The sequence below is a fragment of the Oncorhynchus gorbuscha genome, unplaced genomic scaffold (assembly GCF_021184085.1).
Source record: "Oncorhynchus gorbuscha isolate QuinsamMale2020 ecotype Even-year unplaced genomic scaffold, OgorEven_v1.0 Un_scaffold_1537, whole genome shotgun sequence".
Classification (NCBI taxonomy): domain Eukaryota; kingdom Metazoa; phylum Chordata; class Actinopteri; order Salmoniformes; family Salmonidae; genus Oncorhynchus; species Oncorhynchus gorbuscha.
In genome coordinates this window covers 63,548-80,870 of record NW_025746285.1, presented here as the reverse complement: position 1 = coordinate 80,870, position 17,323 = coordinate 63,548, and the positions used below count along the sequence as shown (strand labels likewise).

The 17,323-nt window shown below is 49.0% G+C and overlaps 2 protein-coding genes across 9 annotated transcripts in view; both read right to left on the bottom strand.

The window, feature by feature from the left end:
• Window positions 1–67: 67 nt before the first annotated feature.
• Window positions 68–3,717, bottom strand: LOC124023196. 5 transcript variants are annotated; one of them, XM_046337727.1, is made up of 4 exons: window positions 3,231–3,717; window positions 3,053–3,187; window positions 2,347–2,571; window positions 68–2,084 (listed from the first exon to the last, which is right to left on the bottom strand). In XM_046337727.1, exons 1-4 carry the CDS (start codon window positions 3,267–3,269, stop codon window positions 1,404–1,406), a joined length of 1,080 nt encoding a protein of 359 aa, XP_046193683.1. In that variant the 5' UTR covers window positions 3,270–3,717; the 3' UTR covers window positions 68–1,403. The 5 variants fall into 5 exon arrangements, with proteins under 5 accessions (XP_046193683.1, XP_046193686.1, XP_046193687.1 ...); XM_046337730.1 differs by having other exon boundaries at window positions 3,053–3,142; XM_046337731.1 differs by lacking the exon at window positions 3,053–3,187 and having other exon boundaries at window positions 2,347–2,611; window positions 3,226–3,717.
• Window positions 3,718–7,303: 3,586 nt separating this feature from the next.
• LOC124023194 (nocturnin-like) overlaps window positions 7,304–17,323 on the bottom strand; it is a 46,266-nt gene continuing 36,246 nt past the window's right edge. Inside the window, exons 1-4 of one of the 4 annotated variants that reach the window (XM_046337724.1) lie at window positions 14,582–14,761; window positions 8,722–9,063; window positions 8,240–8,571; window positions 7,307–7,967 (exon numbers count right to left, since the gene is read on the bottom strand). In XM_046337724.1, the coding sequence (XP_046193680.1) occupies window positions 7,437–7,967; window positions 8,240–8,571; window positions 8,722–9,063; window positions 14,582–14,594 (1,218 nt within the window). In that variant the 5' untranslated portion in view covers window positions 14,595–14,761 and the 3' untranslated portion in view covers window positions 7,307–7,436. Of the gene's footprint in view, window positions 7,968–8,239; window positions 8,572–8,721; window positions 9,064–10,890; window positions 11,593–14,581; window positions 14,762–17,323 lie in introns of those variants that run through there. The other 3 variants (XM_046337725.1, XM_046337722.1, XM_046337723.1) reach the window with 3 other exon arrangements.

Sequence of the window (17,323 nt, the reverse complement as noted above, 5' to 3'; positions counted from 1 at the left end):
ACCACCAGGGGACCATTTAATGGTGAGGTAGGAAGTTTTATAATGTGTAGAACACCACATCAGAAAAGAAGGGCAGATTGTTTTATTACACACAGGCTGACAGTTTGAATATAAACTATTGTCCTGGGACTGATGGACTGGAAATAACTGGGTCAGTTGGTAGTACGTGGCACCATGCCAGGGATATGGTTTAGTTTCCTACTGGGGCCACGGTACACCATGCCAGGGATATGGTTTAGTTTCCTACTGGGGCCACTGTACACCATGCCAGGGATATGGTTTAGTTTCCTACTGGGGCCACTGTACACCATGCCAGGGATATGGTTTAGTTTCCTACTGGGGCCACTACACCATGCCAGGGATATGGTTTAGTTTCCTACTGGGGCCACTACACCATGCCAGGGATATGGTTTAGTTTCCTACTGGGGCCACTACACCATGCCAGGGATATGGTTTAGTTTCCTACTGGGGCCACTACACCATGCCAGGGATATGGTTTAGTTTCCTACTGGGGCCACTGTACACCATGCCAGGGATATGGTTTAGTTTCCTACTGGGGCCACTGTACACCATGCCAGGGATATGGTTTAGTTTCCTACTGGGGCCACTGTACACCATGCCAGGGATATGGTTTAGTTTCCTACTGGGGCCACTGTACACCATGCCAGGGATATGGTTTAGTTTCCTACTGGGGCCACTGTACACCATGCCAGGGATATGGTTTAGTTTCCTACTGGGGCCACTGTACACCATGCCAGGGATATGGCTTAGTCTCCTACTGGGGCCACTACACCATGCCAGGGATATGGTTTAGTTTCCTGCTGGGGCCACTACACCATGCCAGGGATATGGTTTAGTTTCCTACTGGGGCCACTGTACACCATGCCAGGGATATGGTTTAGTTTCCTACTGGGGCCACTACACCATGCCAGGGATATGGTTTAGTTTCCTACTGGGGCCACTACACCATGCCAGGGATATGGTTTAGTTTCCTACTGGGGCCACTACACCATGCCAGGGATATGGTTTAGTTTCCTACTGGGGCCACTACACCATGCCAGGGATATGGTTTAGTTTCCTACTGGGGCCACTGTACACCATGCCAGGGATATGGTTTAGTTTCCTACTGGGGCCACTGTACACCATGCCAGGGATATGGTTTAGTTTCCTACTGGGGCCACTGTACACCATGCCAGGGATATGGTTTAGTTTCCTACTGGGGCCACTGTACACCATGCCAGGGATATGGTTTAGTTTCCTACTGGGGCCACTGTACACCATGCCAGGGATATGGTTTAGTTTCCTACTGGGGCCACTGTACACCATGCCAGGGATATGGCTTAGTCTCCTACTGGGGCCACTACACCATGCCAGGGATATGGTTTAGTTTCCTGCTGGGGCCACTACACCATGCCAGGGATATGGTCTAGTTTCCTACTGGGGCCACTGTACACCATGCCAGGGATATGGTTTAGTTTCCTACTGGGGCCACTGTACACCATGCCAGGGATATGGTTTAGTTTCCTACTGGGGCCACTGTACACCATGCCAGGGATATGGTTTAGTTTCCTACTGGGGCCACTGTACACCATGCCAGGGATATGGTTTAGTTTCCTACTGGGGCCACTGTACACCATGCCAGGGATATGGTTTAGTTTCCTACTGGGGCCACTGTACACCATGCCAGGGATATGGTTTAGTTTCCTACTGGGGCCACGGTACACCATGCCAGGGATATGGTTTAGTTTCCTACTGGGGCCACTGTACACCATGCCAGGGATATGGTTTAGTTTCCTACTGGGGCCACTGTACACCATGCCAGGGATATGGTTTAGTTTCCTACTGGGGCCACTGTACACCATGCCAGGGATATGGTTTAGTTTCCTACTGGGGCCACGGTACACCATGCCAGGGATATGGTTTAGTTTCCTACTGGGGCCACTGTACACCATGCCAGGGATATGGTTTAGTTTCCTACTGGGGCCACTGTACACCATGCCAGGGATATGGTTTAGTTTCCTACTGGGGCCACTGTACACCATGCCAGGGATATGGTTTAGTTTCCTACTGGGGCCACTGTACACCATGCCAGGGATATGGCTTAGTTTCCTACTGGGGCCACGGTACACCATGCCAGGGATATGGTTTAGTTTCCTACTGGGGCCACTACACCATGCCAGGGATATGGTTTAGTTTCCTACTGGGGCCACTGTACACCATGCCAGGGATATGGTTTAGTTTCCTACTGGGGCCACTACACCATGCCAGGGATATGGTTTAGTTTCCTACTGGGGCCACTACACCATGCCAGGGATATGGTTTAGTTTCCTACTGGGGCCACTACACCATGCCAGGGATATGGTTTAGTTTCCTACTGGGGCCACTGTACACCATGCCAGGGATATGGTTTAGTTTCCTACTGGGGCCACTGTACACCATGCCAGGGATATGGCTTAGTTTCCTACTGGGGCCACTGTACACCATGCCAGGGATATGGTTTAGTTTCCTACTGGGGCCACTGTACACCATGCCAGGGATATGGTTTAGTTTCCTACTGGGGCCACTGTACACCATGCCAGGGATATGGTTTAGTTTCCTACTGGGGCCACTGTTGCCAGGGATATGGCTTAGTTTCCTACTGGGGCCACTACACCATGCCAGGGATATGGTTTAGTTTCACTGGGGCCACTACACCATGCCAGGGATATGGTTTAGTTTCCTACTGGGGCCACTGTACACCATGCCAGGGATATGGTTTAGTTTCCTACTGGGGCCACTGTACACCATGCCAGGGATATGGTTTAGTTTCCTACTGGGGCCACTACACCATGCCAGGGATATGGTTTAGTTTCCTACTGGGGCCACTGTACACCATGCCAGGGATATGGTTTAGTTTCCTACTGGGGCCACTGTACACCATGCCAGGGATATGGTTTAGTTTCCTACTGGGGCCACTGTACACCATGCCAGGGATATGGTTTAGTTTCCTACTGGGGCCACTGTACACCATGCCAGGGATATGGTTTAGTTTCCTACTGGGGCCACTGTACACCATGCCAGGGATATGGTTTAGTTTCCTACTGGGGCCACTGTACACCATGCCAGGGATATGGTTTAGTTTCCTACTGGGGCCACTGTACACCATGCCAGGGATATGGTTTAGTTTCCTACTGGGGCCACGGTACACCATGCCAGGGATATGGTTTAGTTTCCTACTGGGGCCACTACACCATGCCAGGGATATGGTTTAGTTTCCACCCATACAACATATAAACACACTACTGGAAGTTTGTTTATATTACAAATTAAATGTACCGTAGGGGTACGTTCAGATAGAAATATGCTATTTAGAACAAACGCTCACCTCTGACGTATACAGTAAGGAATCACGTTGGCTCTATTTAGTGGTATTTCTATGTGCAACTTTCAATAACGTTTTTGTACTGAACAAGTATCATTAGGCATTAATGACACACCTGACCAGTAAAGGACATGTGTATATATATATATATACACACAGTAAGAGGAAATGTTGTGAACATTACAAAACATATATATACCCTCTGCAGTTGAGGAAATGCTGTGCTGTTGAACATTACAAAACATATATATACCCTCTGCAGTTGAGGAAATGCTGTGAACATTACAAAACATATATATACCCTCTGCAGTTGAGGAAATGCTGTGAACATTACAAAACATATATATACCCTCTGCAGTTGAGGAAATGCTGTGAACATTACAAAACATATATATACCCTCTGCAGTTGAGGAAATGCTGTGAACATTACAAAACATATATATACCCTCTGCAGTTGAGGAAATGCTGTGAACATTACAAAACATATATATACCCTCTGCAGTTGAGGAAATGCTGTGAACATTACAAAACATATATATACCCTCTGCAGTTGAGGAAATGCTGTGAACATTACAAAACATATATATACCCTCTGCAGTTGAGGAAATGCTGTGCTGTTGAACATTACAAAACATATATATACCCTCTGCAGTTGAGGAAATGCTGTTGAACATTACAAAACATATATATACCCTCTGCAGTTGAAATGCTGTGAACATTACAAAACATATATATACCCTCTGCAGTTGAGGAAATGCTGTGAACATTACAAAACATATATATACCCTCTGCAGTTGAGGAAATGCTGTGAACATTACAAAACATATATATACCCTCTGCAGTTGAGGAAATGCTGTGAACATTACAAAACATATATATACCCTCTGCAGTTGAGGAAATGCTGTGAACATTACAAAACATATATATACCCTCTGCAGTTGAGGAAATGCTGTGAACATTACAAAACATATATATACCCTCTGCAGTTGAGGAAATGCTGTGAACATTACAAAACATATATATACCCTCTGCAGTTGAGGAAATGCTGTGAACATTACAAAACATATATATACCCTCTGCAGTTGAGGAAATGCTGTGAACATTACAAAACATATATACCCTCTGCAGTTGAGGAAATGCTGTGAACATTACAAAACATATATATACCCTCTGCAGTTGAGGAAATGCTGTGAACATTACAAAACATATATATACCCTCTGCAGTTGAGGAAATGCTGTGAACATTACAAAACATATATATACCCTCTGCAGTTGAGGAAATGCTGTGAACATTACAAAACATATATATACCCTCTGCAGTTGAGGAAATGCTGATGAACATGTTTAACATGTATTCAGACACCTTTACTTTCCCCACATTTTGTTACAGATTCATTTTAAAATGTAATATTTTTTAAATCAATCTACACACACAAAACCCCGTAATGACAAGGCAAAAACAGGTTAAGACATTTTTACAAATGAAAAATATTCAAATTCAGTACTTTGTTGAAGCGATTACAGCCTCAAGTGTTCTTGAGTTTGACTCTACAAGCTGGTCACACCTGTATTTGGGAAGGTCCTCTCCAGCTCTGTCAGGTTGGTTGGGGAGCGTCGCTGCACAGATATTTTCAGGTCTTTCCAAAGATGTCCGATCAGGTTCAAGTCCGGGCTCTGACTGGACCACTCAAGGACAGAGACTTGTCCCGAAGCCACTCCTGCGTTGTCTTGGCTGTGTGCTTAGGATCGTTGTCGTGTTGGAAGATGAACCTTCGCCCCCCCCCCCCCAGTCTGAGGTCCTGTGTGCTCTGGAGCAGGTTCATCAATGATCAGTCTGTACTTTGTTAATCTTTGCCTCCATCCTGACTAGTCTCCCAGTCCCTGCCACTGGAAAACAACCCCACAGCATGATGCTGCCACCACCATGCTTCACCATAGGGATGGTGCCACCACCATGCTTCACCATAGGGATGGTGCCACCACCATGCTTCACCATAGGGATGGTGCCACCACCATGCTTCACCATAGGGATGGTGCCACCACCATGCTTCACCATAGGGATGGTGCCACCACCATGCTTCACCATAGGGATGGTGCCACCACCATGCTTCACCATAGGGATGGTGCCACCACCATGCTTCACCATAGGGATGGTGCCACCACCATGCTTCACCATAGGGATGGTGCCACCACCATGCTTCACCATAGGGATGGTGCCACCACCATGCCACCATGGGATGGTGCCACCACCATTCACCATAGGATGGTGCCACCACCATGCTTCACCATAGGGATGGTGCCACCACCATGCTTCACCATAGGGATGGTGCCACCACCATGCTTCACCATAGGGATGGTGCCACCACCATGCTTTACCATAGGGATGGTGTCAGGTTTCCTCCAGACATGACACTTGGCATTCAGGCCAAAGAGTTCAACCTTGGTTATCATGGTTAGAGTAGTATTTCTAAAAAAACTGTTTTTGCTTTGTCCATTGTGGGTTATTGTGAAGATTGATGTAAAACATTAATTTAATCCATTTTAGAATAAGGCTGTAACGTAACCACATTTTGAAGAAAGTCAAGGTGTCTGAATACTTCCCAAAATGCACTGTAATACTTCAGAATATTTAGGCAAGTTCATTCCTAGTTCGCCGGCTAACCCCTTGATCCTGCTCTGTAGGATTACCCCCCTTGAACTGAAGCAGCCCAGGACACGTAGAGTTGAATAGTAGCAGGTAGGGTGCAATCATCACAGTGTCAGAGACAACAACAGCACCTCTACTGTAGACAGGAACCATAGAGCCTAGTTTCAGCAGTCTGTCCAGTCCAATCATCACAGTGTCAGAGGTACAACAGCACCTCTGCTGTAGACAGGAACCATAGAGCCTAGTTTCAGCAGTCTGTCCAGTCCAATCATCACAGTGTCAGAGACAACAACAGCACCTCTACTGTAGACAGGAACCATAGAGCCTAGTTTCAGCAGTCTGTCCAGTCCAATCATCACAGTGTCAGAGACAACAACAGCACCTCTGCTGTAGACAGGAACCATAGAGCCTAGTTTCAGCAGTCTGTCCAGTCCCATCATCACAGTGTCAGAGACAACAACAGCACCTCTGCTGTAGACAGGAACCATAGAGCCTAGTTTCAGCAGTCTGTCCAGTCCAATCATCACAGTGTCAGAGACAACAACAGCACCTCTACTGTAGACAGGAACCATAGAGCCTAGTTTCAGCAGTCTGTCCAGTCCAATCATCACAGTGTCAGAGACAACAGCACCTCTACTGTAGACAGGAACCATAGAGCCTAGTTTCAGCAGTCTGTCCAGTCCAATCATCACAGTGTCAGAGACAACAGCACCTCTACTGTAGACAGGAACCATAGAGCCTAGTTTCAGCAGTCTGTCCAGTCCAATCATCACAGTGTCAGAGACAACAACACCTCTACTGTAGACAGGAACCATAGAGCCTAGTTTCAGCAGTCTGTCCAGTCCAATCATCACAGTGTCAGAGACAACAGCACCTCTACTGTAGACAGGAACCATAGAGCCTAGTTTCAGCAGTCTGTCCAGTCCAATCATCACAGTGTCAGAGACAACAACACCTCTACTGTAGACAGGAACCATAGAGCCTAGTTTCAGCAGTCTGTCCAGTCCAATCCTCTCGGTCTCTCCTTCATTCAGTGTTTTAAATCGATAACATGACTTCTGAAAAGAAAGCTCACACCAAGTCCTCCTCCCCATTTCCCTCCTCCTGTTCTGTCTCCCCCCATTTCCCCCTCCTCCTGTTCTCCAGTCATCATACCCCAGAGAGATGGGTTCGGACTCAGAGGGACAGTGGCGCTTCTGTCCCCTCCCCCTCCGTCCCTCGTTCTGTCCCCTCCGTCCCTCCATCCCTCTGTCTGTCCCCTCCGTCCCTCGTTCTGTCCCCTCCGTCCCTCGTTCTGTCCCCTCCGTCCCTCGTTCTGTCCCCTCCGTCCCTCGTTCTGTCCCCTCCGTCCCTCGTTCTGTCCCCTCCGTCCCTCGTTCTGTTCCCTCCGTCCCTCGAATTGTCAATCAAGAGTCCATATGATCCTCTTCACTCCTCCTGCTGCTTTTTAAAGCTGAAGTCACACACCAGCGAGAGGTGATCGGAGGGGTAGTTGTACGACGGAAGCCTGTTGGGGCCAATCTGTTCCTCTGTAGGCATATCCAACACTGCGTCCACACTGAAAGCTTCTCTAGAGTACCAGATATAATCCAATGTGGTGCAGCACTCTCCCGTCGGCCGGATCTTCCACGTGGTGTAGGCCGGTTCCGAAAGCCCGTCCCGGCTTAACCGTTTATAGGCGGAGTCAAGGATCAACGGTGACGATGCGAAACGCTGGTAGACGTCCTCTGAAGGCACAGCGTTGAAGTCGCCGCAGACGAGGAGAGGGGTGTCTGGGGAGACGCCGATGGGACCCGAAGGACCCCCCGGTGATTGGGTGAGGGTGGCGAGGTTCCGGAGAAGGTCGGAACCCTGGGCACTACGGAGACATTCCCAGCCGCTCCGGGCTTTGAGGTGCGTCACGGCAACACACAGCCGCCGGCCTGTCACCCTGCAACGCAGCGTCGTGACGACCGCCACCTGTAGGGAAGACAAATGCATAAAACAGTTAAGGGTTTACGTTCCAGTCTGTATGTTTAACAATCTACACAAACAGTGGCTGTCCAGGAGGAGGGTTGACCTCTGACCTCTCTTGCCTGTTATAAAATAGGATCCTGTCAGAATCCTTCATTCCCTGAGGTAATCGACGTGCTTGGAAATCAGAGTTTCCATCCAATTAGGGCCAGACGTTGTCAGACCAGTGATTTACTTCAAGGAAGGAAGGACCGTTCAACTGGCATAGTTTTACAGACCTGGTTGGTGGGTGTTAAAAGGGCACACAGCCGGACATTCACACTATCCACCAAGTCCAACCGGGCTTCATCGTAGAACAGAGCACATCCATCCGGACCGTTGTTGCCCTCCACATTCAAACACGGAGACCAGGGCTTGGGGCAGAAGTTGCCGCGGTAACCCAGGCTGGCCAGGATTGGCTGGAAGGTGTCGTAGTAGTGGTCGACTTCCTGTAGACACAGGATGTGAGGTCGGTAGGTGAGGATCTCTTCTAGGATGAGGTATTTACGCTCCGCCCAGTTCAGGGCTTCCAGGGGACAGTTGACGAAACTGTCCATACCTTCACCTAGAGCTGGAGGGAGAGAGAATTCATCTGTCAGTCCGTCCGTCCGTCTCACTGTCCTCGATGCCAATTCAAATGAGCAATAATATACCATTTAATAACCCTGAATGAGATTAAATGTTCATGACTATTTTTGCTACAATTAAGAACCATATTTACCTTGAGCCAGTATGTTCCACTGCATAACTCTGATGGTCCTCTGGGTGGCATCGTTGTCCACTTCCTCCCTGTCCACCTCTCCCTCCCCGGGGCAGATGAAGGCTCTGAGGAGGCGAGGAGGCCTGTCCCGTAGAGCCTCCTCACACTCCCTCAGCAGCTCCAGGGGGTGCCCCCCCGGGGGAGAATGACACCCCTGTGAGGGGGAGGGGTGCTGGGCCAGCGGGGTGGTAGTGGTGTTGTTGACTAGGGTCTGGGCCAGGGGCGTGGTAGTGGTGTTGTTGTTGACTAGGGTCTGGGCCAGGGAGCTGTAGAGTCTACTGGCACCACTGCCCATTGGACACACTGGAGAGAGACAGAGAGAGAGACAGACACAGAGAGAGCGAGACAGACACAGAGAGAGCGAGACAGACACAGAGAGAGCGAGACAGACACAGAGAGAGCGAGACAGACACAGAGAGAGCGAGACAGACACAGAGAGAGCGAGACAGACACAGAGAGAGCGAGACAGACACAGAGAGAGCGAGACAGACAGAGAGAGCGAGACAGACAGAGAGAGCGAGACAGACAGAGAGAGCGAGACAGACAGAGAGAGCGAGACAGACAGAGAGAGCGAGACAGACAGAGAGAGCGAGACAGACAGAGAGAGCGAGACAGACAGAGAGAGCGAGACAGACAGAGAGAGCGAGACAGACAGAGAGAGCGAGACACAGAGAGAGCGAGACACAGAGAGAGCGAGACACAGAGAGAGCGAGACACAGAGAGAGCGAGACACACAGAGAGAGAGACACAGAGAGAGCGAGACACAGAGAGAGCGAGACACAGAGAGAGCGAGACAGAGAGAGCGAGACACAGAGAGACAGAGCGAGACACAGAGAGACAGAGAGAGCGAGACAGAGAGAGACAGAGAGAGCGAGACAGAGAGAGCGAGACAGAGAGAGCGAGACAGAGAGAGCGAGACAGAGAGAGAGAGCGAGACAGAGAGAGAGAGCGAGACAGAGAGCGAGACAGAGAGAGAGAGCGAGACAGAGAGAGAGAGCCAGACAGAGAGAGCGAGACACAGAGAGAGCGAGACACAGAGAGAGCGAGACACAGAGAGAGCGAGACAGACAGAGAGAGCGAGACAGACAGAGAGAGCGAGACAGACAGAGAGAGCGAGACAGACAGAGAGAGCGAGACAGACAGAGAGAGCGAGACAGACAGAGAGAGCGAGACAGACAGAGAGAGCGAGACAGACAGAGAGAGCGAGACAGACAGAGAGAGCGAGACAGACAGAGAGAGCGAGACAGACAGAGAGAGCGAGACAGACAGAGAGAGCGAGACAGACAGAGAGAGCGAGACAGACAGAGAGAGCGAGACAGACAGAGAGAGCGAGACAGACAGAGAGAGCGAGACAGACAGAGAGAGCGAGACAGACAGAGAGAGCGAGACAGACAGAGAGAGCGAGACAGACAGAGAGAGCGAGACAGACAGAGAGAGCGAGACAGACAGAGAGAGCGAGACAGACAGAGAGAGAGAGACAGACAGAGAGAGCGAGACAGACAGAGAGAGCGAGACAGACAGAGAGAGCGAGACAGACAGAGAGAGCGAGACAGACAGAGAGAGCGAGACAGACAGAGAGAGCGAGACAGACAGAGAGAGCGAGACAGACAGAGAGAGCGAGACAGACAGAGAGAGCGAGACAGACAGAGAACATGAGACAGACAGAGAGAGCGAGACAGACAGATACCAGCGAGACAGACAGAGAGAGCCAGACAGACGAGACAGACAGAGAGAGCCAGACAGAGAGAGCACAGACAGAGAGAGCGAGAGAACGAGACAGACAGAAGGGACAGACAGAGACAGAGAGAGACAGAGAGAGACAGAGAGAGAGAGAGAGAGACAGAGAGATAGAGAGAGAGAGAGACAGAGAGAGACAGAGAGAGACAGAGAGAGACAGAGAGAGAGAGACAGAGAGGGTGTAGGGAGATAGAAACATTGTAGGAGTTGAGTTACAACAATAACATGATATTTCACAGGACACTTTAATCCAATACCAAGTCCCAAACTATTTTAACCACAACTCTCAGTGATCCCCACAACATAGAACCACACAAAGGGCCAACAAGGGTAGCCTGAGGTTGATTCCATCCCAGAAATAGGTGTCAGTCTCTAGGGAAAAGTCCTGCGAACCCTGGGCCTCACTCCCCACGCGCCTGGTTCTGGGCCTCACTCCCCACGCGCCTGGTTCTGGGCCTCACTCCCCACGCGCCTGGTTCTGGGCCTCACTCCCCACGCGCCTGGTTCTGGGCCTCACTCCCCACGCGCCTGGTTCTGGGCCTCACTCCCCACGCGCCTGGTTCTGGGCCTCACTCCCCACGCGCCTGGTTCTGGGCCTCACTCCCCACGCGCCTGGTTCTGGGCCTCACTCCCCACGCGCCTGGTTCTGGGCCTCACTCCCCACGCGCCTGGTTCTGGGCCTCACTCCCCACGCGCCTGGTTCTGGGCCTCACTCCCCACGCGCCTGGTTCTGGGCCTCACTCCCAACTATCTGAATAGGACATCTATGGGTGGACTTTCAAACGGTGTGTGTGTTTGCAAGGAAAATTGTGTGGTTCAGTTCATGTGTGGATACAGAAAGACTGCTTGTTAGCTGGTTCTGACTGCCACAGCTGGCTGATGTGCCTTACCTTGTCCTGGGACAACAGTAGCTCTGTGTGCTATGAAGGAGTGTGTGTCTCCCCTTCCTCCATAGTGTGTCTCTTCTCTGGTTTCAGACAGATGAGTGTCTCCTTCCTCCATTATTATTATTATTTATTTTATAGTGTGTGTTCTTGCCTCCGTCTTGCTCTACTTTCAGTCGGTCAATGTGTGGTGTGGTGTGGTGTGGTGTGTGTGTGTGTACTATTTATTTCTCTGCTGTCAGTTTGTGTGCCAGTTCCTCTTTACTCTCAACTAGTCACATGCACCAGTGACCCTACAGCTCAGTTTGTAGTGACTGTGTGTGTGTGAGCGCATGGACAACAGTATGCTGTGAGATAAACATGACTGTCAGCTGACTGCGTGTTCCTCTTTTTGCCCTCTCTGGACACATGAACCAGTAAGGCTCAGTTTATAAAGGACTACATCTCCCAGCTCTCACATGAAACAGTAAGGCTCAGTTTATAAAGGACTACATCTCCCAGCTCTCACATGAAACAGTAAGGCTCAGTTTATAAAGGACTACATCTCCCAGCTCTCACATGAAACAGTAAGGCTCAGTTTATAAAGGACTACATCTCCCAGCTCTCACATGAAACAGTAAGGCTCAGTTTATAAAGGACTACATCTCCCAGCTCTCACATGAAACAGTAAGGCTCAGTTTATAAAGGACTACATCTCTCAGCTCTCACATGAACCAGTAAGGCTCAGTTTCTAGTAGGACTACATCTCCCAGCTCTCACATGAAACAGTAAGGCTCAGTTTATAAAGGACTACATCTCCCAGCTCTCACATGAACCAGTTAGGCTCAGTTTATAAAGGACTACATCTCCCAGCTCTAAACCAGTAAGGCTCAGTTTCTAGTAGGACTACATCTCCCAGCTCTCACATGAACCAGTAAGGCTCAGTTTATAAAGGACTACATCTCCCAGCTCTCACATGAACCAGTAAGGCTCAGTTTATAAAGGTCTACATCTCCCAGTCTAATGGCAGCTTGTCGTTGGACTACATCTCCCAGTCTAATGGCAGCTTGTCGTTGGACTGCATCTCCCAGCTGTCAGCTCTGTCTTCATTGTTTCTAAATTCTAGTTGAACCTGTGATAGCCTTCAGTTGAACTGGATTAGCCTCATCTAGTCCCCTGACATTAGTATCTCTCTACCTCAATACTGATCTAGGGTGAGTATGGTTATTAACCTCATGAAGGTAAAAGGTTATGTCAGGCGAAGGGTGATCTGATCCTAGATCTGTGAATGGTGAATCAACCCATGTAAAAGGGGAAGGGTGATCTGATCCTAGATCTGTGAATGGTGAATCAACCCATGTAAAAGGGGAAGGGTGATCTGATCCTAGATCTGTGAATGGTGAATCTGACCTAACTGGGGTTTAGGCTCCCAAGAGGAGCAGTTGTTCACTGACTTGCCAAGTTAAATAAAGTTAAATAAAAAAGAATGTATGAGTAAATCAAAACCTAAAACTATTAGGTAGGTTACTAAGCAACAAACAGACCTATTGTTGACATTACCACTAAAACCTAATATCTGTGCCAAGACCAATAGCCGTCCAGAAACAGTCAGTGGCCAGCAGTTTTACTATCTGCTGTTTGTTCTATTGCTGATTCCTGACGATCTCATACTGGCCCATATGTCCTGAGGATCTCATACTGGCCCATATGTCCTGAGGATCTCATACTGGCCCATATGTATATATATATATATATGCCATTTAGCAGACGCTTTTATCCAAAGCGACTTACAGTCATGTGTGCATAGATTCTACGTATGGGTGGTCCCGGGGATCGAACCCACTACCCTGGCGTTACAAGCGCCATGCTCTACCAACTGAGCTACAGAAGGACCACAAGGACCCCCATATGTCCTGAGGATCTCATACTGGCCCATATGTCCTGAGGATCTCATACTGGCCCATATGTCCTGAGGATCTCATACTGGCCCATATGTCCTGAGGACACACCACATGTCCCTACCTGTTGCTCTGAGACCAGGACATGGCTGTTTACCAGGGTGTGATGACCAGGTGCATGGTTTGAACCAGAGCTATGGTAACCAGGTCAGACACAGTGATGGATAAAGGTTTTGCTCTTAAACAAATACTGCACGTCGGTCTACATGTTCAGTGTGTGTGTCAGTCGCTGACAAATTAACCACATGTATCATATGGATATTTTCCAACAGGACCCCTAGTCTCTGACCCCTAGTCTCTGACCCCTAGTCTCCGACCCCTAGTCTCCGACCCCTAGTTTCTGACAAATTAACCACATGCATCATATGGATATTTATCAACAGGACCCCTAGTCTCTGACCCCTAGTCTCCGACCCCCAGCCTCCGACCCCCAGCCTCCGACCCCCAGCCTCCGACCCCCAGCCTCCGACCCCTAGCCTAAACACATCTGAATCACTACTGCACCTCGTTCTGAACGAAGTCCCTCCATCTAAATGATTGGCAGCTCTGAAGACTCATCACAGAAAGACAACAGAGTCTACATACAGAGAGATGTCGCTAGCATCCCAGTCCCTTGGTTCACCTGAACAGTGACCAAGACAACATAAACAACCTCTGTGTTGACCCACTAGGGGCCCTCGCAAAGTCTGACCTTATTGGGTGAAATAGAACACCCCTCCCCCAACAACTCCGCTCTCAACCAAACAAGGAGCAGACTACATCACACGACCCGTTCTACCCAAACATGAGGATAATCCACAACAATATGAAGGAGAATTCATCTATTGCATGACAACATCCAGGAGTTCAATAAACTCCAGTGGTCCTTGTGCAGCGGACTGGTTCTCCCCTTTTAATTCACTGTCAGATAATCCCCATCTGCAACAAGTCACCTCAGACGTAAGAGAACCTTTCCCAGTACAACGACCAATATAAACCTGCTAACACAAGAGTTGAATAAAGACCCCCCCCCAGTCATGCTCACCCATAGTTCCCCTTTCCCAGTACAACGACCAATATAAACCTGCTAACACAAGAGTTGAATAAAGACCCCCCAGTCATGCTCACCAATAGTTCCCCAGTACAACGACCAATATAAACCTGCTAACACAAGAGTTGAATAAAGACCCCCCCCAGTCATGCTCACCCATAGTTCCCCATTACAACGACCAATATAAACCTGCTAACACAAGAGTTGAATAAAGACCCCCCAGTCATGCTCACCCATAGTTTCCATCCGTCTCTTGCTTCCGTCTGACTGACAGTCTTGAGAAAGAACCGGCAGTAAAATGTTGCTCAACTTCTGATAACGGATGATAAACACTTGGTGTCTCTCGTCGAGTGTGTGAGAGACGTACTCAGTGTGTTTCTGAGTGAGCTCAATGTTCACTACACCTTTATAACCCAGAGGGAGGGAGGGAGGGAGGGAGGGCGGGCGAACAGAAAGAGGGAAGGGAGAGAGATAGATTAGGAGGGAGTGAGGGCAGGCGGGAGAGAAGGCGGGAGAGAAGGCGGGCAGGAGGGAGAACAGAAAGAGGGAAGGGAGAGAGAGAGAGATTAGGAGGGAGTGAGGGCAGGCGGGAGGGAGGGAAGGCGGGCGGGCGGGCAGGAGGGAGAACAGAAAGAGGGAAGGGAGAGAGAGAGAGATTAGGAAGAAGTGAGGGCAGCAGTCCCTATGAGGAGTCACCACAGATCATGTGCTTGGGGACAGGATATAAAGCTACACAATCTCAACCGCTGATTCACACACACAGGGTGCGTTCTTGTATAAACAGACGTAGGGAGGGTTATTTCACCACACAGGGTTTGTGGTTTGGTTCATGATAACAGAGTTAGTGGAATCAATGCCAGTCACTAGCTAACAGCCACTTCAGCGTCACACACAGTTCCTCAATACGTCCTGAGACAGAACGGTGACTTGAGATGTCCACAGACCCGTTGTATCTGCTCATGTTCCTGACCACAGATGACGTAGGAAAAACACATGTATTCAAGCATTTCAGAAATTAAAATGTTCCACTTCATATTGTGTCACTGTCCTCTCCTATCATGTCTAACTGTCCTCTCCTATCATGTCTAACTGTCCTCTCCTATCATGTCTAACTGTCCTCTCCTATCATGTCTAACTGTCCTCTCCTATCATGTCTAACTGTCCTCTCCTATCATGTCTAACTGTCCTCTCCTATCATGTCTAACTGTCCTCTCCTATCATGTCTAACTGTCCTCTCCTATCATGTCTAACTGTCCTCTCCTATCATGTCTAACTGTCCTCTCCTCTCCTAACTGTCCTCTCCCATCATGTCCTAACTGTCCTCTCCTCTCCTATCATGTCTAACTGTCCTCTCCTCTCCTATCATGTCTAACTGTCCTCTCCTCTCCTATCATGTCTAACTGTCCTCTCCTCTCCTATCATGTCTAACTGTCCTCTCCTCTCCCCATGTCTAACTGTCCTCTCCTCTCCTATCATGTCTAACTGTCCTCTCCTCTCCTATCATGTCTAACTGTCCTCTCCTCTCCTATCATGTCTAACTGTCCTCTCCTCTCCTATCATGTCTAACTGTCCTCTCCTCTCCCCATGTCTAACTGTCCTCTCCTCTCCCCATGTCTAACTGTCCTCTCCTCTCCCCTCATGTCTAACTGTCCTCTCCTCTCCCATCATGTCTAACTGTCCTCTCCTCTCCTATCATGTCTAACTGTCCTCTCCTCTCCTATCATGTCTAACTGTCCTCCTCTCCTATCATGTCTAACTGTCCTCTCCTCTCCCATCATGTCTAACTGTCCTATCCTCTCCTATCATGTCTAACTGTCCTCTCCTCTCCTATCATGTCTAACTGTCCTCTCCTCTCCTATCATGTCTAACTGTCCTCTCCTCTCCTATCATGTCTAACTGTCCTCTCCTCTCCTATCATGTCTAACTGTCCTCTCCTCTCCTATCATGTCTAACTGTCCTCTCCTCTCCTATCATGTCTAACTGTCCTCTCCTCTCCCATCATGTCTAACTGTCCTCTCCTCTCCCATCATGTCTAACTGTCCTCTCCTCTCCCATCATGTCTAACTGTCCTCTCCTCTCATGTCTAACTGTCCTCTCCTCTCCTATCATGTCTAACTGTCCTCTCCTCTCCTATCATGTCTAACTGTCCTCTCCTCTCCTATCATGTCTAACTGTCCTCTCCTCTCCTATCGTGTCAACTGTCCTCTCCTCTCCCATCATGTCTAACTGTCCTTCCCTCTCCCATCATGTCTAACTGTCCTCTCCTCTCCTAACTGTCCTCTCCCATCATGTCCTAACTGTCCTCTCCTCTCCTATCATGTCTAACTGTCCTCTCCTCTCCTAACTGTCCTCTCCTATCATGTCTAACTGTCCTCTCCTCTCCTAACTGTCCTCTCCTATCATGTCTAACTGTCCTCTCCTCTCCTAACTGTCCTCTCCTATCATGTCTAACTGTCCTCTCCTCTCCTAAGTTTATGTCCTCTCCCATCATGTCCTAACTGTCCTCTCCCATCATGTCCTAACTGTCCTCTCCTCTCCTATCATGTCTAACTGTCCTCTCCTCTCCTAACTGTCCTCTCCCATCATGTCCTAACTGTCCTCTCCCATCATGTCTAACTCTCCTCTCCTATCATGTCTAACTCTCCTCTCCCATCATGTCTAACTGTCCTCTCCTCTCCTATCATGTCTAACTGTCCTCTCCTCTCCTCTCATGTCTAACTGTCCTCTCCTCTCCTCTCATGTCTAACTGTCCTCTCCTCTCCTCTCATGTCTAACTGTCCTCTCCTCTCCTATCATGTCTAACTGTCCTCTCCTCTCCTATCATGTCTAACTGTCCTCTCCTCTCCTATCATGTCTAACTGTCCTCTCCTCTCCTATCATGTCTAACTGTCCTCTCCTATCATGTCTGTCTGTCCTCTCCTATCATGTCTGTCTGTCCTCTCCTCTCCTAACTGTCCTCTCCTATCATGTCTAAC